The sequence below is a fragment of the Cucurbita pepo genome, chromosome LG06, assembly GCF_002806865.2.
Source record: "Cucurbita pepo subsp. pepo cultivar mu-cu-16 chromosome LG06, ASM280686v2, whole genome shotgun sequence".
NCBI lineage: Eukaryota > Viridiplantae > Streptophyta > Magnoliopsida > Cucurbitales > Cucurbitaceae > Cucurbita > Cucurbita pepo.
In genome coordinates, this window is record NC_036643.1 from 9,120,989 (window position 1) to 9,140,798 (window position 19,810).

Here is a 19,810-nt window from a genome sequence, read left to right on the forward strand (position 1 = left end):
TCAATCATTTGGTAACCCACCCACTCTCAATCATTTGGTAACCCACCCATTCTCTTTTTCTACTTAAACTTAAGCTATCTTTTTCTACTTAAACTTAAACCTATGTTTTAGATGTTACAAATATAACGTTTTTATGTTTTAAATCCTTTTTTTTTTTTAACGGGAAAGAATTTCACCATATTTTGAACTCCTTAAGTCGCGAACAAAGTTACGTAGAAAAGCTCATGGTTTCCTTGCAAGTGAACTAACACTTACCATCTGAGGAGAGGATGAGGATGAGGAATTGAGTAGAGAAACTTAGTTTGAAGTTTAAAAAAAAAACATAAATAATCTTTTTACTACTTTTTTTCAAATATACATAGACCCTGACTTTGCACTTCTCATATGCACTTCTAGAGTAGTAACTTTCATATTTATAATTACTATTGCAACCGACACTTAACCCATATCATTCATATAATAATAGGTCTCATTGTCAATGGGCAAGTCATTGTCAAGTACAAATTCAAGGTGTCCACAAACTCACACATTCTAAAGTAAAGAGAAACGCCCTTCGAACTCGTACAACTCACAAGGGAAGAAAAAAGAAAATGGGTACTACACGTATATCAAATTCAAGTGTTTAGACAAAAAATGGAGCTTCTACCACCCAAAATTAATATATTGTTTGTATTCAAAAGTAAATGTAATAATTTCTCATATATCTCAAAAAGAAGGGTAAATGGAAGTCAGATAATTCAATCTTTAAATCTAAAACTGGACTAAGAATCAAAATTGAGTCGATTAAGCAGCCAAAAAAGAAGGGTGATATTCCTAAATAAACAAGCAAACTCATGATAATGAATCCATTTGGGTACAAATCGTTAGGACTTCTCTCAAAACCAACTGGCGGAGGAAGGTGCTGCACCATCAGCAGCTGGTGGTGCCGGTGGTGGAGGTGCTACTGCAGCCTCCCACTCATTTGCTGCCAATGGAACTGCAACAAAGAAAAAACAAGGGAGAGAAAGTGAGAAGAAATGCATGTAGAGTGTGAGGAAAGGAAAATTTATGTTATATAAGATATTAAAAGACAGCAAAGCACTTAATTCGCACCACACTATCACTTGCTTTGTGAGAGCACTAAATTGTACAAGGAACCATATCGTTTGGGCTTGAGAGTACTTTTGACCATTTAAAAGCACTCTTGTCATGGATAACGCCTCAAGTATAGTCTAGGTGTGAGATCTCACATCAATTGGGGAGGAGAACGAAACATTCTTTATAAGGGTGTGGAAACCTTTCCCTTGCATACGTGTTTTAAAAACCTTGAAGGAAAGCCCAAAAAAGACAATATCTGCTAACAGTGGGATTGGGTCATTACAAATGTTATCAGAGCCAGACACCGGGCGATGAGCCAGCAAGGAAGCTCAGCCCCGAAGGGGGTAGACATGAGGTGGTGTGTCAGCAAAGAAGTTGTGCCCCGAATGGGGATGGATTGGGGGTCCCACATCGATTGGAGAAGGGCACAAGTGTCGGTGTTGACGCTGTGCCCCAAATAAGGGTGGATTGTGAGATTCCACATCAATTGTGGAGGAGAACGGAACATTCTTTATAAGGGTGTGGAAACCTCTCCTTAGCAGACGTTACACTAGGCATTAAAATCGTAAATCAAAAAACACCTCAAACAGGAAATCAAACTGAAACCAACCTCAACTAGTTGCATCTTATAACTACTAGTCAGTGATGTCCAAAATGCAAAAACAATGTAATGGCAAAGAACAGGGTAATCGGCAATGTAATGGCAAAGAACAGGGTAATCGGCAATGTAATGGCAAAGAACAGGGTAATTGGCAATGTAATGGCAAAGAACATGGCAATTGGCAGTATGGGTAGGTAGGTACTAATCAAAAACTTCATATGGAGAGCAAGCAAGATGAATGGGCTGGAGCTAGAGAGGAAAAGGTTTTTCAAAGAGAACAAAGCTAGTTTACATGAATAGACACACTAAAAGGTAGATAGAGATTCCATTAAACAATTAACGACAAAAGCTCAAGATTCAACCTGGCTCTGGGGCCCACTCGACACTCGAAGCGGCTGGAGCAGCAGGAGCAGGAACCACATCTGCAGCACCCCATTGAGCATCAGAAATTTGTGCGGCCCATTGATCTGAGGCAACAAGTGGAGCAGCACCATAGTCAGCAATGCCGAAGTCTGGGGGTGGAAGAGCCTCTTCCTCTTCTTTCTCCTTAGCCTCCTCTGGCTCACGATAGAAAAACAAATCCACCTACACAAGAAAATAGTTCCCAAGAATAGTAATTAATTTAGAATATTCAGCCAAAACGTGATTTCTAAATTCCAAGTACAAAATTGCATTAAGAATTTTACCATAACATCCCATTTGTGCCCAGCACGAATTGTCCCACGCATTTGTAGAACCATCCTTGCCAAAAGCCAAAACAGACATCCTATGCTATGTTTTCCCTTGTTATTAGCCGGGATTCCAATATCAACATACCGCATTGGAGAATCAGTGTCACAAAAGGCTATTGTAGGAATGTTTCCAAGGGCACCTTCCTTAATGGGCTGCAAGTTCGAATCAACAAAGCGACGTCAACAAAGAACAGCATCTAGTGAATACAAACACAAATAAATCTAGGGAACAAGCATGAATTCAAACATAATTGAAAATATAAAGGCATCATTCTTCTTGGACTTAAATTGAAACCATGTACTGCTATTGATTTCTAAATTAAACACCTGATGATCAGTTCTAGGATCAGTAAGTATAAGAAGACGCGGTTCGTTGAACGACGTCTGAAGCTGGTTGGTAAATGTTCCGGGAGTGTGCCTTCCTGCAATAGCATGAGTACCAGTGTACTGAGCGAACTTCAAAACAGCCCTCTGACCATAGGGCCTAGCAGACTGAACAATGATATCTTGAGGATTCTCTATAGCCACAATAACTCTAGCAGCCATGTAAAGTTTCTCCCATGTTTTACCAAGGTTAATGATGTAGATACCTGAAAGCAAAAGGAGAACTTTAAAATGGAAAAATTGTACACGACCACAATGCAACAATTCAAATCACCTAACATTGACATGCTGTAGAGACAATCAGCATTGACCACTTCAATAAACTCAGAGTTCCTTTTGGACAACAGACTAAAGAAAACCGATTCTCAAAACCATGTAGAGTAGACAAAGTTCTCCAGTTCAACGCGATAGAAAAACAAACCCGAAATGTAAAATTGCATCAGAAGTTGGTGCCAAACCAGAAATGTAAAATTCATCAAGGGAGAATTTGGAGAAAATTCTTCGGATAATAGAGTAGCAATTTAAAGAGATAAACAAAAAAACAGCCAGAGAATGAAACTTCATACCTAAAAATAAATAAAATTCAAATCACAATATGTTCTTAGAAATTCTAAGGAATGAAATTAAACAGCAATAACAACACGTCCATTGGCACTTTCTGAATCACTCCAAGCGAAAATCACCGAGAATAATGAAAAACAGAAAACAAAACCAAGACAACAAACCAGAGAAGATCTAAAGGCGAATAGAATGAAAACACACCATCATTTCGGCGCTTAAAAACGTATCGTTCCATTTGAAAATTGCAATTTTTGGTGCCAAGATGAACCTCGGCTGCCAACATCATCTGAATGTCGGCCTCTTTCTGTGAGAGTTGACGCGCCGGTGCAGCTCCAGTCGCCATGGCGGAATCCGGTAATCAACAGAGCAAACGAAAGGAGAAGGGATTCGTGCTCTTCGGCGCAGCAATGCTCAACGAACTGGAGAGAGAAAGAAGTAAAGCAACTTCAATATTTATCCTATGGAACGTTCAAAACCCTAGATAGCAAATTTACTAAAATACCCTCAAGGATAAATTAAATCAATAAATAAATTTTAAAAATAAACATAAAAATAATTATTAAAAAAAAAACATCCCATAAGCTGTCGTATAAATATTATTAAAATATATATTTTAGTTAATAACAACAAAATAATACAAATTTTAATAATAAAATACCAAAAAATTAAATATCATAATTTCATATAAATAAATAATATTTTTACTTTTATTAATTTAAATAATTTAATTTTCATTGTGTACATAAAAAAATATATTATAGTTATTAAATTAATAATTAACTATATATGTTACGTTTAAAAAAAATTAAATATCGTGTACGGTGGAGTAAATGATGATATGACAGAAGTAATAATAAACGGTAAAATAGTAAGAAAGAAAAGAAGTAACACGTGACTTGAGTATTTAAAAATGCTCAGTAAATAGTCTTAGTATTAAAGTCAAGAAATGCAAACGCATGCAATCATGTTGGGATTTATCCTTTTCGTCATTGTCATCGTCTTGGTCTCACTTTTGAATTCGGGGTGATTGGATGTGCATTACGTCTCTACACATAGCCCACGTACGTATGCATGGACTCCCAGGCAGGCGTGTATACTTACCACTAGACTTGACCGAAATATTCCAACACAGGTGACACACACAAAAAAATGAAGTCATCATAAGGGAGAAGCATCTTGTCCTTGTGCTCCTCGACATCGTCACCATGCTTGATGGTGTCCCACACACCTTTGTGTCGGTAAATTACACACACATCTTTAATGTCCACGCTACAAAGTTACTTTTCATGAACAACGAGTATTGGAGTGTTACAATCTCCTTCTTTCCACTCTTCATCGTCGGGGCATCTCCTCTCAAGACGTTGTATAGCAACAACATTTGTTTCGATATCCTACCTATGATACCAATGTCGGTTTTAACCCTCTATCAATACACACTTGAACGAATAATCGAACGAGGAATGAAATACTCACGGTTGGCTTTTTGTTTCTTAATTGAGTGATGTTTTCATGATAACAAACCTACTTTTAATTATTAACTATTTTCAGTATTTTGAACTGTCGGGTTAGGAATAACGATTTTAACGATTTTTCAATCACTCAAACCAAAGCTAAAACGAAGAAATTACAGTCGAGACAACATACCCGACGTGATGATATGACAGCTAAATCAAAATGATGGACAAATTAAAGCCTCCAAAATTCTTGGATCTTCAATTTTCTAAAGCTTCCATTGTTGCTCTCTCCAAGCTTCTAATTTTATTTTTATTCATCTTATTCTTGAGAGAGATTTTTTTATTGTATTGTGATGAAATAGTTGTGAGTGCTCCAAATTGTAAATTACTCTTTGAGAGAGTTGTGGTGTGTTCCTACCAAATTCAAATACTTGTACCGGTTTGATCCTCTGTGGTGGAAAGGATTGAGTTTGCTCTTAAACTCGTAAAAAGAGCGGTGTAGCAGTTGAGCTCTGATCCTTGGGAAGAGTCGAAAGTTCTTTATTCAAATTCCCAAGAGGCGCTTGGAGAGTGGAGTAAGTCGAGTTTGATCGAACCACTGTAAAACTACAGTGTCATATTTTCTAGCTCTTTCCTATTTAATTTTAAAATTATTATTGTGATTTATTTCATGTTCTAGTTGATTATTGTTTTGACGAACTATTTTGTTCCAGTAATTATCATCTTTTACTTATTTGTAAAAAGTTTCATAATTAGAAAAATTAATCACGCGTTAAAACCCTATTCACCTCTTCTACGGTTACCATACTGATCCGATAAATGTTCTACAATTGATGACTTATACAAATATCAAATCACGTGTCAACAATTTCTTTATAAACTAACACGTAATTATTTATAATGTATTCTTTAAACTTCAAAGACTCCACATTTTTCATTGTTGCACTCTATCATTATCGAGATTGTCCACGATGCCCCACTACCCACGTCGTGAGCATATCACCACCGACACGACGAGTACACCACCATCTACACTAGCACCATTGCTCTACATTAGTCTTCCTTTGTAATAGTCCAAACCCACCGTTGCACATATATTGTTTTCTTTGGGTTTCCCCTCAATGTTCTTAAAACGCGTCTACAAACGAGAGGTTTCCACACCCTTATACAGAATATTTCGTTCTCCTCCCCAATCGAGGCGGGATCTCACATCCTCCTAACCTTTGTTGTCGACTTTCATTCATCGACCATAGACCGTTTGCACCTCATTCCGAGTTATCACTGTTAGCAAATTACTACCTTCATTTCAAATAGTTCGTGACCACACTAACATGCTCATTCGAGCCCTTCTTCCTAGCACCTTCACTCCAAACCTCTATCGACTGAGACACGTTTTACTTTTTTTTTTTTGTGTTTTTTTTTCAACGTGGAGATGGACAAATTAGATTTTGGAGCAATTGTAAAAGGCCCTCCAATCTGCTTTACCGACAACATAGTAACAATTTCGCATGTACGACATTTAAGCTCGAGGAAAAAAACCCTAAAATCTTGCTTTTCTCGAGAATAGTTCGTGACCACACTAACACGCTTATTCGAGCTCTTCTTCCTGGCACCTTCACTCCAAACCTGTATCGACCGAGACACGTTTTACATTTTTTTGTGTGTGTTTTTTTTCAACGTGGAGACGGGCAAATTAGATTTTGGAGCAATTGCAAAAGGCCCTCCAATCTGCTTTACCGACAACATAGTAACAATTTCGCACGTACGACATTTAAGCTCGAGGAAAAAAACCCTAAAATCTTGCTTTTCTCGAGAATAGTTCGTGACCACACTAACACGCTTATTCGAGCTCTTCTTCCTGGCACCTTCACTCCAAACCTGTATCGACCGAGACACGTTTTACATTTTTTTGTGTGTGTTTTTTTTCAACGTGGAGACGGGCAAATTAGATTTTGGAGCAATTGCAAAAGGCCCTCCAATCTGCTTTACCGACAACATAGTAACAATTTCGCACGTACGACATTTAAGCTCGAGGAAAAAAACCCTAAAATCTTGCTTTTCTCGAGAATAGTTCGTGACCACACTAACACGCTTATTCGAGCTCTTCTTCCTAGCACCTTCACTCCAAACCTGTATCGACCGAACAACATAGTAACAATTTCGCACGTACGACATTTAAGCTCGAGGAAAAAAAAAACCCTAAAATCTTGCTTTTGTTAGAGAATTTGAAATTTATTAATTTTTTGAAACCCTAAAACTAAAATAAATTTAGAGTAAAAAAAAAAAAAGTATAATTCACACGTGGGATTACAAGTATGTGTGGTGAATTACCATTTTAGCCTCGAAAAGGAATATGGGTGAGGGTGTACGATAAATCCAGTGGGGTGCGAAGCATAGGGCAACGGTAGCAGTATTATGCGCGAGGCAGTCGATCTATTCCTTCGCTTCTGAGTCTCTGATTCCCTTCTCTTCCATTTTCGCCTCTTTTTCTCTCTCTCCTCTCTCTCTCTCTCTCTCTCTCCTCTCAGGCAAGCCTTCTTTCCATTTTGCTTTGATTTCTTGCTACTTTGAAGATACTATGAACACAAGAACAACGAAGTGTTTTTTTTTTTTTTTTTTTTTTTTTTTNTCGTTCAATTTTTGCTGGGATTGCTGTTTCGAAGAAGTAGTCTAGGGTTTTTTGACCTTTGGTGCTCCTGTTTTTGCTTGTTTTGTATGGACATTGACTGTTTATTGATTGAATTATGAACTCTTTGTGGTACTCTGATTTGAGTTTTCTCTAATTTTGGGATTTTGGGCTTCTGGTTTGTGATTGGTCAAATTCTTTTTGTTTTTGGGTTTCAAAGCCTGCATTGCGGCAGGACAATCACTGTTCATTGTTTATTTAAATTAATCTCTGGAAAACTGGGATTGCCAACCCTTATTGAAGCTTAATTTCTTTGCTTTCATTTAGAATGGTTGAGTTGGTCTTGTAAGCCTCTGGAAATGTTAATTTGGGTGTTTGATTTTTTTTTTTGCTGCAAGCAGTTGAGGATGACTGAACCCTCAAAGGTTATTCACGTCCGGAATGTTGGCCATGAAATATCGGAGGTTCATATCTCTCTCTCTCTATCCCTCTCAAGTTCAATTAATAGCTTTGTAATTTGAAATAATCTCTTGAAATGTATAATGGTAGATGAGCTGTTGCCATGCTGCATGCTAGTCCATGCTTCACTTGCTAAGCTACCTTGTAAATATGATTGCTTTTGATATAATTTTACATCCATTATCTCCAATTATTACTATAGAAACTATTGCAATTTAATGAGTACAAGAATTAAGGAGCACTGTATATTGTGTTAGAAGTTCTTAAGTTGCAAGTGCAATTTCATTTATGTTATGATGCAAGCAAGCATCAAAGGAGAGAAGTCTCCAAGAATTTTCAACCAGAATCGTTACTAATGTTTGTAAGTGTAGTAATGCAAGAGATTGGCCCTTAGAGGATTCAAGTCTGCTAATCGAACTAAACTTACATAATCAGCAATTTCAAAGAAAATTACCAAACTCCCATAATCAGTGTCTGAAAAAGACCGACTTCTATCCTGTTTTTTAGTTTTTTTTTCTAACTTCTAAGGAAGAAACACATGAAGATTAGTATAAGATATTCATTTTTTTTCTCTATTTACATATAAAAAATTTAGTTACATTTTTTTTATATTGTAAGCCTTATAAAAAGAGCCTGCTTCTTTCTTTTGGTGCCTCGCGCTTAAACCCCAGTGGGCTATTGTACTTTAGTGTACCACACCTCGAGCGTTAAATACACTGTTCCTAATTACACACAGACTATGCTACATCAATTCCTGTCCTCTAGCTCACAACATTGTGAAGTTGTGAATGTTGTTCTGAAGCCACTTATTTTGTTGATTTGAAAATCTCCATCCAGCTTCTCTAGTTTTTCTATTTTCCTTCAATCCTCACGAAAATTGGGCTCCGATACCAAAATTGATACAGCTAAGAAGCCAAGGAAAGAAATCATCAAGAACTCTCCACCAAAACATTACTAATGTCGAACAGTTATATTAGTGTGAGATATCTCTATTTCTAGAGCATTTAAGCCTGCTAAACCATCTAGAACTAACTATCACAATTAATAAATTCAAACAAAATTACCAAACAACTCCTAGTTATACATAATTATACATCCTTTTTTATTTGTTAAATAACCAAATTGTTATTTGAAAAAAAAGAAAAAAAAAAAAAATACGAGGACATAGAAGAAAATGAGCCCACAAAAGAAAGTGGCAACATAAAGAAAGAACCTCCACAAAAGAAAGAGGCAACTTAAAGAAAGGGCCTCCAAATAGGCCATACGGCTAGTTGCCAAACGACATAGTCATCGAAGCTCACAAAGTCATGTTGTACATAATAAGAGCCCAAATGTTACTCCAAGACCTCTCAAGTCCTTTAAGGACTCTATTATTCCTCTCCCCCAAAGATTCCACCTAATAATGAACATTAGTTGTCACAAAAATCTTCCTTTTCCCTTCTCACAAGGAGTGCGAAGAAGAAACTCCTTGATCATCACTCTGCAACTCTTATGTCTATTTAGGTTCAAGCCAAACTCCTTGAAGAAGCAACTCCAAATAACATCGGCTAAATCACAACTCCAAAGAGTATAATTAATGTCCTCAGCCACTCGTCTACGAAGAATACAATACAACAACCCTTTTGCACAACTCCAATTTGCACAACTCTCGAAATGCTATCCTAGGTGTTGACGTTCTGTGGAACACCTCCCACACAAAAAATCAACCATTTTTTTTTTTTGATAGACACCACTTGAGAATGAACCTTTTTTTTTGAAATTTTCACCTAGACAACACTTGAGGGATAAAGATTGACTAGGTGGTGATAGAAAGATTTGCTAGGAAAGTCATATGAAGGACAAAACTCCAAATTTAAGCATCCTTTCTCTTCGGACTATAACAAAATCCACCTATCAATGAGAGGAGGGAAACAAGAATTAGGCAACACATATTCCACCAAGTAGTTCCTTATCGAGGATAAATGATACAAACGAGGTAATGTGCGTAGAAGGGTCGATCCCCCGACCACCTCATTTGTACTATTTTAGCCAGAGTTCCCCAATGCATACTTGGTGCATTTATCCTCGATGAGTCTGTAAATCTTGGGAAGCTAGTGGGAAACTTTTGTTGCATTTATGAAATAAATTCAATAGCACTGTTGCAATCTCAGGATGATTATATTTTCATTCTTGCAAAACAAATACTCCCACAAATATTCTTTTATCTTTAATTTTGGTTCACCAAAGGGGGTATTTCGAACTCTATTGAAGGGTGGTTCTATATTGTGATATCTTCACTTCAACTTTTATTTGTATTATTAACGACTTAATGTGTGTATCTTTTGAACGTCTCATATTTCCTGATTTATTCTCTGAATCCGTACTCTTTTACATCCATGCAGAACGATTTGCTTCAGCTATTCCAGCCATTTGGTGTCATAACCAAGCTTGTGATGCTTCGTGCTAAAAATCAGGTTTGACTTCACTTTGATACAGTGGCATGTTTGAGGTTGTTCTATATGTGAGCTAATGTGGAATATTCATTGTTTTGTCATGTCATGAATTCAGGCTCTTATCCAGATGCAAGATGTCCCCTCAGCAGTTAACGCTTTGCAGTTCTTTGCAAATGTTCAACCTAGCATTAGGTATTTATGTCGTTAAAATTTATCCCTGCGAATTTAATTGGCCCTTTTTTGTTGTTAGCATTACCATAGTTTGCAATGGTATATGGCATGAAGAGTGGAGAGTGCAACTGTTAAATAGTTAGGATGCCAAAATATGTGGGTCCTTTTATAATTTTGTCACTGACGGTGCTCAAGTAAGTTTGCGATCTTAGCTAGTGTTTGGGAAGGACTATGGTAGTGAAAGGAGTTGCTTAGATCTCACCTCAGAGGAAAGTCTAGGATCCCCTGAATCTCTTCACTCACCACTTGACTCTGTATCTTGCTCGCTCTAGTAAGCAACAAAAGTTCTCTATTGTGTTACCCTACCAGAGTTATATTGTTCTAGGTAGTGGTTTAATTAACTAGATGGTAGAGAGTTTTGATGTTTCAGAAGTTGAAGTCTTGGTTCCAAGTTTTGATGCTGTCATTTGATCTGTTCCTGAAGTTGCAAGGATTTTGTTTATTATTTATTTGTAATTTTATTCTTCTTCTTCTTATTATTTTTTTTTTGGAGAAGTTGCAATGACTGAAGTTAGACTGTTGTTATCTGGAAAGTTCATGGTAGTTTTTTCTCCTTCAGTTTAGTGTTTTCTCAAGTTTATTGGGTTCAGAGTTGTGTAATTTCATCAATTTTGGGTTGTGTTAATATGTTGGTACTCTTGTAATAAATTTTAATTTCGTCAATGAAAATCTCTATTTTCTTAAAAAAGGATGCAGACAAGATTAGATACCAATTCGGTACAACTGGAGGGCTTGGATGTGAAATTATATTAGGTCTGTTAATTTTGTCTATGTCTGTCAATGGGATGTTAAGGAGTAAGATCTTTTCCATGAGGGGACTCGAACAACGAGGTCCTTTGTCGCCTTCCCCCCCTTTAGTGGTCGATGTCCTAAGTAGATTAGTTTGAAAGGGAGGGGGGGATTGAAAGGTTTAAGATGGCCAGGGAGTTGGTTCATCCTTCTCATCTTAAGTTTGCTGACAACATTATTTTTTTGTTTAGGTGAGGAAAAGGCCTTAGTTTATCATAATATGTTTCTGTCTTTCTTTGAAGTGATGTCTAGCCTCGAACTTAATCGAGGAAAGAATTCTATTATTGGCTTAAACGGTTGCCCCTCCAAGGTAAGGTTCTATCTAGGCTTCTTTACTGGGTTGTGAGGTGGGTCAATTCCCTTCTTTTCAATTGGGGTTGCCTTAGATAGTAACCTAAAGTGTGAGGATTTTCGGGATCTTTTGGTGGAAAAGGTTTAAAAGCGATTATCTGCTTAGAAGAAGGTATTCTTCTCTAAAGGGAGAATGCTGAGAAATTATTTACTTGGATTTGGACTTGCTTGGTTGGTTAGTTACCCTAGTTTAGATCTAGAATGATGCTGCCCAGATGATATGTCCACTAAAATAAGAAGTTCGACTTGTATGAAGCTCAAGACTATGATTTATGCCTAAACTTCTCTTGGCATCAATTTAAAGGAGCTGTAGGTGATGGTCATGCAATGAGTATGAAACTTGCAAAGTTGGCATAGTTGTTTTCAACTATGTGCAAGAAGAAGTTGAGTTAGAGGAGGATCGGTCTACCACTGGGGAACAATGAGCAAGGGGACTAATGTTAAACGTTATGTCAGATTGGATGTGCCTAAAACCACTAAGCTTTAAAGTCAGATTAGAAAATTGGAGGATCTAGTATTCACGAATAGCGGGGTACTTATCATTTATCCAAAAAATAATTTCAATTGCATCAAGCATGTGGAGGTGCTTGACTTACCATTGTCCATGGGCAAGAAAATGAGTTGTGTCCTAGGGAGTAGATAGGTTCGTAGGGAATTTTGTCATCATCAGATCTCATAGAGATCAAGGACTTACCATTGTCCAAGGTGTAATATTGTCCAAGGTGCTTGACTTACCATTGTCCAAGGTGTAATATTGTCATCATCAGATCTCATAGAGATCAAGGACTTCTCGTTGCCCTTATGGAGCTTAGATGTAATAGTGGGAGTGCAATGTTTTTCAACCTTCGGAGGAGTTAAGGTGGATTGAAGGATGTTTCATATTTGTGAATAGTCAGTTTAGTTTTCTTTTGACAACAGATGAAAAGTTACTAGCCTCATGAGAGGGGTAAAAGGATGGAGTTTCATATGTATAGTGTATTCAAACATGCTCATGCGCGACATCTAACCACCGTATTGGTAATGCTGGTGGCAAATGTGAAGAAGCTGTCAGTTTTCCCTATTTTTGAGAGGGGTAATTGTGGATCCTTCAAAGTAGCTGCTGTGGAACAATGACCTCCTTTTTGGAACATTAAGGGGTTGCATAGTTTTCTTGGCCTCACTGCATATTATTGTATGTTTGTTCCCAATAATGGTAGCGTTGCATTTCCTTTGGCTTAGAAGCATAAAAACAGACATCAATCTGAATAAGGCTTGCTGTTGTTTCTCAATATGCTTAATAATACCAATAATTATTCACACACTCCCTCAATTGATGAAGGCAGCTGACGCTGCTGACCACACTTTCCTAGTAGTTCCTTTACCACCTCAGCTCACATCTGATATGATTCTGTGTTAAACCTGCCGAAGTGTTGGGGCTATGAACTGCCACTGGGAACTTGAGAACCCACAAAATTTTGATTTGTTGGGAAGATGTTTCATCTATGACGCAACTTGGGAGAATGCTTCAACTAAGATGCAATTGGGGAGCATGTGTCCTAACTTTAAGCTTCTGACGAGGTGGCTCTTTAGGGGCAGGATAGTTACACTCTCTGATTGTGAAAGTACACAGTGAACAGGGAGAGGGTGCATAGTGCGTGTGCATCTGTGAAGTAGTTAGGATACTGACGTATGTAGGGCTTATTCTAAGAGTACTGGAATAAGAGATATTCTCAGCTAATATTTAGGGGGACTGTGGGATAGAGGGGGTGCTCTTTCGGTAAGTGCTTAGATCACGAGTCAATAGAATTAGGAATCTCTTTAATCATCGTCCCATTGCAATGTCTATTTTTCTTACTCTTGTAGATAAAGTGAGTACTATCATTTTTTCCCTCCAAATTTAATTTTAAATGAGGCATCTGATGTTTGAACTCTTTTCTGTCCTTTCTTCAGGGGGAGGAATGTTTATGTCCAGTTTTCATCACATCAAGAGCTAACTACTGCTGATCAGAATGCTCAAGGACGAGGAGATGAGGTTTGTAACTATTTACCTGACTTTTAAAAGGATAATGCTTAGATAACATAATGGAAACTCTGAAATGACTTGGGGTAGGAATGGACCTCGATAAATATGCAATGTAATGAGTTAACGCATAGTTTTTGTGTTGAACAGTCAGTACTCGTGATACCACTTTAAGTTTTTTCACATTTGTGAAAGCTCGATAGATTTTTATTTTTCAGCCTTTTATCATGCTGGAATCTCTCTTGCTTCTAACAGTATGGTATACTATATATATTTTAGGACAACTATGTTTGCCTTCTTCCCCTCCCTTTTTCATCTGAAATGTATGATATTTTAATGTAATGTTCCTCGTAAGGTTGGTATATTCTTGTATTGTATGATTATTCTGATAATTTTTATGCATTTCTTGGAATAAATATCAAAAGTTTTGTTGAAGACCCACTTCTACATTTGATTGTCTGACCATAAGCATCATTTCCATTTTATGTTTTTGAATTCTGAATATCGATTGCTCTCTATAATAATGATGTAATTTAAATGGAACCTAATCAAATATGGTGATACTAATTTCATACTCATGCACTATTGTTTTTTCCTACCCATGTGAAATACTTGTTGACAGCTTGAGACTTGTCGGGCTCATTAATGAGCCCCCGTGTGAAACTAGTGGAATAAAGGAACGAGTTGATTAAGTTCATTTTAATTAAATAGCAAAAGCTTTTGGTATTAGTGAATGTATCTACTATACTACTAACCAGTAACCATTACCCAACGCCTAGCTAGGCGTCTTTGTCAGATTGCTGGTACTCTATAATTTTAGAAAAAACATGCATAATATTTTTGGATCTCTTTTTCTTCTCAATTTATTTCCTTCTCTCGTCCTTCTCCATGTGAATACTCTTGGTCACTCTCTGGAGCAGCCAAATCGAATACTCTTAGTCACAATCCATCACATGCTATATCCCATTACAGTGGAAGTGCTGCATCAAGTGTTTTTCCCACATGGATTTGTGGAGAAGATCGTGACATTTCAGAAGTCAGCTGGTTAGATTAAGTTCTCTCTTCTTCCCCCTTTCTCATATCATCACTTTTATGCATGGATATGTTGAAATTCTGTTCTATTGGAGTTGTTTGTCTTTCTTTTTTCCCTTCTCGAGTTAGTCGTTTATTTTTTAATTTTTTTAAACTCATTTTGCACCTGCAAGCATTGGGTCCTCAAATCAAAATTAAGCCTTTCATCTAAAACTTGTTGCTAAATACGTTGTTGCTTTTTACTTGAAGCGTTTTTTTATTTTTCAGTGAGTCTTTAGACTTGTGCATGAATATCTTAATTGCATTTATGTAGGTTTTCAGGCTCTCATACAGTATCAAACTCGCCAATGTGCTATTTCCGCTAGGACTGCACTACAGGTAAACCTCTACTTTCTGTTCGACCAGTCACTTCTAACTTGATCCTGGTTTACTTACTTGAAAGATGGACCCTTTTGCTACTCTTTGTAGGGACGCAATATATATGATGGTTGCTGTCAGCTTGACATTCAGTTCTCCAAGTGGGTTCTATACCAATCATGATATGCTTCTGATTTTTTCTGTCTTTACTTGTTAATTATAGATTATGGGTTTCATTGTGCAGTCTTGACGAGTTACAGGTGAACTACAACAATGAACGTTCAAGGTTTGTAGCAAAATTAATCCTCAATAAGTTCTCTCCCTTTTGCATCGTGGATTATATTTGTATAAATATTTCTTCTTGATATCGGTCCAGGGATTTCACAAATCCTAGCCTGCCTTCTGAACCAAAAGGCCGGTCATCTCAAGTATGTACCACCACACATTAAATTCTTATAATCTCTGCCCTTCTCGTTCGGGAAACCTTAATTTTCTTATCTGGATGTGCAGCAGCCTGGATATGGTGATGCGGGAGGCATGTATGCACTTCAAGCATCTGGAGCAGGACCAGGTGCTGGAGTTTTCCATCATAATTGATATATAATATCACATCATGTATTTATGCTTTTTTTTTCTTTCAGGAAAACCATATACTTAGATTTTCTTTCTTCTTTTTCTTTGGTTCCAGTTGGCTTTCCACAGGTGTGCATTGTTCCTGTCAAACTATGGTTGAGATGATAGAAGAATATAAGCTACTATTAGATCATTCATTGATTATCAGGAATTATTCCTTTCCTTTTGGAATAATATATTAATCATACACTATATTGATTGTACTTTCCACCAGATCCTTTGATGAATATGGTTGATCACATCAGGGAATTCTTAAATTAATTTAAGATCTAGAAATTTGTCTACAGAATTGGGTGTTATTGTTGATGTTCATAATGTGTCTTTTTTACTTGACTTTTAGATGGCCAATGCGGCTGCTGTTGCTGCTGCATTTGGAGGAGGTTTGCCACCTGGTGTTAGCGGGACTAACGACAGGTGTACAGTCCTCGTGTCCAATCTGAATCCTGATGTGAGTAATAATTTTTTATTCTTTGTTAAGCTCTTTCTCAAGTTTATATTTTCATGTTTGACGCCACTGTTAATTTTTTTTACAGAGAATAGATGAAGACAAGCTTTTTAACCTTTTCTCCATATACGGTAACATTGCAAGAATTAAGCTTCTCCGGAATAAACCTGATCATGCACTTGTTCAGATGGGAGATGGGTTCCAGGCAGAATTAGCTGTGCACTTCTTGAAGGTTTGGTGTTATTACATTTCTCTCATGCATTGGGGTTTATTTTCTAAAGATTTATTTTTATCTTTTATAACGGAGTTGTGACAATGTTTAACTCGTTATATACACGAGGCCTTTAGCTTAAGTTGCAAGCCAAAAGCAGAAATATTGAGGAAGAAGTTACATAATAGGAATTTGAACATGTGATCACCTATTTTGGTATCTCCTATATTGGTTCCCCTATATGAGATCCCACATCGGTTGAAGAGGAGAACGAAACATTCTTTGTAAGGGTGTGGAAATCTCTCCCTAGTAGACACTTTTTAAAAACCTTGAGGGGAAGCTCAAAAGAGAAAGCCCAAAGAAGACAATATTTGCTAGCGGTGGGCTTGGGCCTTTACCAATGGTATTAGAGCCAGACACTAGGCGATGTGCTAGCGAGGAGGCTGAGCCTTGAAAGGGGGGGACACGAGGCGGTGTGCCGGTAAGGACGTTGGGCTCCGTAGGGGGGTGGATTGTGAGATCCCACATTGGTTGGGGAGGAGAATGAAACATTCTTTATAAGGGCGTGGAAACCTCTCTCTAGTAGACGTGTTTTGAAATCCTTGAAGGGAAGCCCGAAAGGAAAAGTCTAAAGAGAACAATATCTGTTAGCGGTAGACTCCAAAGAGATTCACCTATTTTTTTATCTAGATAAGTTCCAATGAGACCCAAAAGCTTAAAACATGCAAAATATATTTGGTTTGTGCTGTTTTTTCTATTGAACTCTATTGAAGATTTAGTTTTGTTAAAGGGCCTTTGGTTTCTTGGGTGACAAATACCTCACAGTATTTTGCATTTTTGTGCAGGGAGCAATGTTGTTTGGCAAGAGATTGGAGGTCAACTTCTCAAAGCATCCTAACATTACACAAGGGGCTGACACTCATGAATATGCTAACTCAAATCTTAATCGTTTTAACCGAAATGCTGCAAAGAACTACCGCTACTGCTGCTCCCCAACAAAGATGATTCACATTTCATCGTTATCCCAGGAAGTGACTGAAGAAGAAATAGTGAATCTCCTCGAGGAGCACGGGCCGATCATCAACACCAAGCTCTTTGAGATGAACGGGAAGAAACAGGCACTCATCATGTTTGACACTGAGGAGCAGGCCACTGAAGCTCTTGTTTGCAAGCACGCTAGTTCGCTTAGTGGGTCGATCATTCGCATTTCGTTTTCCCAGCTGCAGAGTATATGAGTTAACAACGGCATTAAACGCGTAAGTGATGAATTCTTAATGCTTAATTGGTGTTGAGGATTTTAAAAATGGAGATGATATGGCGCATACTGTCTTATTTCTTGTAACAGTTAACTTTGTCTTTGGACTTTTGGTGGGATTGTACTTCTGCTTTGTTGTTGACTCAATACTTCTTCTCTTCTCTTCTTTCTCTTGTGCTAACCGAAATTATTGTCGAGACGACTTCACGACGGAGTTAGAATTTCGTTTTATCTTATCAGTTTTGAAGAACAGGAAGAAAAAGGGAAAGCTAACCTCTGCCTTTTCTGAGTTGAGGATCTCTTTGTTAGGAGGTATGTATATGATGTGTTTGTAATTTCTGGCAAATCAGGCCATTGGCTGTTGTAATTTTAGTTCATAGTACTCTTCATCTCTTCTGCCTAATTTATTGTTGAACACTTTGTCTTTCACATAGTTTTATCCATTCCTTTCTCCTTACCTTAGCCTTCACAGATAAGGAAATAGCTGTTAAATGATATCTCTCTCTTTCTCTCTCCCTCCCTCGCCATCTCTCTCTCTCTCTCTCTCTCTCTCGCTCTCTCTCTCTCTCTCCCTTCCTGTTTATCCTCTTTCACTATCTCCCACCTTCGTACTGCCTCTCTATCCTGCTTTCCCTTTGTAGCTCTCTTTCTTCCTGTATTTGATACGAATATGTTAGGTATATGTCGTTACGCCATGCATAAAGTAGCTATGAGCTGTTGTAAGTGCTGTTGCATGAGTACACTAATAAGAACTACGAGTAGTCATTTTGTTAAGTATCAAGAGAGAGATAACCCGGTTCATGTAGGGTCTTGACTCTTGAACGGCTAAGGATCTTATGCCAAAAGGTCACTATGCTACTTTAAGATATTGTGTATAAATATCAAGAGAGATAGTCTGGTTCCTATAGACTCTTGACTTTTGAGTGGCTGAGAATGTTATGTCAAAAGGACTCGTGTTGGAGAAGTTGAACTAACAGTGATTAATCTTAGACAATTGCAGTACACAGTACAGATGAACCCGTACATTTTCTTAAAGGGGAATGAGGTTTCCATCTTGATTTAAGAACTAAATGTAATATGTTATTAATGTAATTTTTAATAATAGATAGATCATGTACGGTAGAATCATGTTTAAGAAATTACCTAAGGAATATGGTATACGGATAAGGTTAGATGTCTTATATTAGGAACACTATTGATATGACTCAATTTTTAATGGTTACAAATGGATTGGTCCAAACCATCCATTTGGAGGTATTATATATAATGAGTTTGTATAAATTTATATCACAAAATATTTAATCTTTCTTTATAAACTAGTATATGACTGGATCTTAATTTACTCTTAGATTTTTTATTCTTAAAATTGTTAACGACTCATTACGTCTTGGATTGATAATGAGTTAAGGGACTATTACTCTCAAAACATAAATATTTTGGTTTTTCTGCTACTCGATTCTAAATAGTATTTTTCACGAGCTACTTTTCATCAAGTGATGATGGGTAGAGCTACTTTTCATCAAGTGATGATGGGTAGTGCGATTTTGAAACAACTATTTATTGTATGTGAGGGTAGTTGTGCCAATTTTGAATGGAAATCCTAGATTTTACAATATATTTTTGTTGGGTATCCAATCCCAATACATATCCAATAAAAAAAGATGAGTATTTAAAAAAAAAATTAAGGGTACGATACGTCGTGACGAGAAAAGCTGCTGACTTATTATATAAATTCATTTTATGGAATTATTCATTGAAATGAAGCTATGGGTTAGTTGTTCATAAACTACACTTGACATGAACATTTTTTAGGGAATGTTGGATGTCTCATCATGCTTATCTAGGATTTATTGTCTATGATCGCAGACTTCCCCTTTTACTATATTTCATGTAAGATAGAACCTTTAGTATTCTTGTTGTGTCAATACGAGTATATTATCAGTCACCAAAATCATACCACCACTCGCCAGGGTATTTACCCCAAAACAAACTATAGGGAATGTGACTAGTTGTCAATTCTTCATACCCAAGTCATATGTGAACAAAGCCGTGGTTATAATATATTCGCTTTTAGTTTATAACATTGCTTTCTCTAAAATTATTTTCAACGTATTTTCCCTACTCACATTTTTTAAAGCATTTCTCGCAAACATGATCCAAGGTTCAAGCATGTGCTAGTACT

The 19,810-nt window shown here is 37.1% G+C and overlaps 2 protein-coding genes across 3 annotated transcripts; one reads left to right on the top strand and one right to left on the bottom strand.

Moving 5' to 3' along the window:
* Positions 1–670: 670 nt before the first annotated feature.
* LOC111796564 (40S ribosomal protein SA-like) lies at positions 671–3,796 on the bottom strand. Its single transcript, XM_023679238.1, has 5 exons — positions 3,556–3,796; positions 2,737–2,999; positions 2,365–2,562; positions 2,041–2,263; positions 671–976 (listed from the first exon to the last, which is right to left on the bottom strand). Exons 1-5 carry the CDS (start codon positions 3,695–3,697, stop codon positions 876–878), a joined length of 927 nt encoding a protein of 308 aa, XP_023535006.1. The 5' UTR covers positions 3,698–3,796; the 3' UTR covers positions 671–875.
* A 3,456-nt stretch (positions 3,797–7,252) lies between these two features.
* LOC111796565 (polypyrimidine tract-binding protein homolog 3) lies at positions 7,253–18,057 on the top strand. Of its 2 annotated transcripts, none has more exons than XM_023679239.1 (15): positions 7,253–7,336; positions 7,836–7,898; positions 10,275–10,346; positions 10,441–10,517; positions 13,626–13,707; positions 14,616–14,739; positions 15,041–15,105; positions 15,196–15,245; positions 15,329–15,370; positions 15,461–15,512; positions 15,595–15,655; positions 15,773–15,786; positions 16,058–16,165; positions 16,251–16,394; positions 17,219–18,057. In XM_023679239.1, exons 2-15 carry the CDS (start codon positions 7,842–7,844, stop codon positions 17,606–17,608), a joined length of 1,338 nt encoding a protein of 445 aa, XP_023535007.1. In that variant the 5' UTR covers positions 7,253–7,336; positions 7,836–7,841; the 3' UTR covers positions 17,609–18,057. The 2 variants fall into 2 exon arrangements, with proteins under 2 accessions (XP_023535007.1, XP_023535008.1); XM_023679240.1 differs by having other exon boundaries at positions 15,598–15,655.
* The last annotated feature ends 1,753 nt before the right edge of the window (positions 18,058–19,810 follow it).

Excerpts from the sequence above, each read along its gene's own strand:
- LOC111796564 (XM_023679238.1), bottom strand. The coding sequence starts at position 3,697 with ATGGCGACTGGAGCTGCACCGGCGCGTCAACTCTCACAGAAAGAGGCC. Across the intron at positions 2,563-2,736 it reads ATCCTAGAACTGATCATCAG|CCCATTAAGGAAGGTGCCCT; the intron begins GTGTTTAATTTA and ends TCGAACTTGCAG. Across the intron at positions 2,264-2,364 it reads GGCACAAATGGGATGTTATG|GTGGATTTGTTTTTCTATCG; the intron begins GTAAAATTCTTA and ends TTTCTTGTGTAG.
- LOC111796565 (XM_023679239.1), top strand. The coding sequence starts at position 7,842 with ATGACTGAACCCTCAAAGGTTATTCACGTCCGGAATGTTGGCCATGAA. Across the intron at positions 13,708-14,615 it reads CTCAAGGACGAGGAGATGAG|CCAAATCGAATACTCTTAGT; the intron begins GTTTGTAACTAT and ends TCTCTGGAGCAG. Across the intron at positions 15,371-15,460 it reads TACAACAATGAACGTTCAAG|GGATTTCACAAATCCTAGCC; the intron begins GTTTGTAGCAAA and ends ATATCGGTCCAG.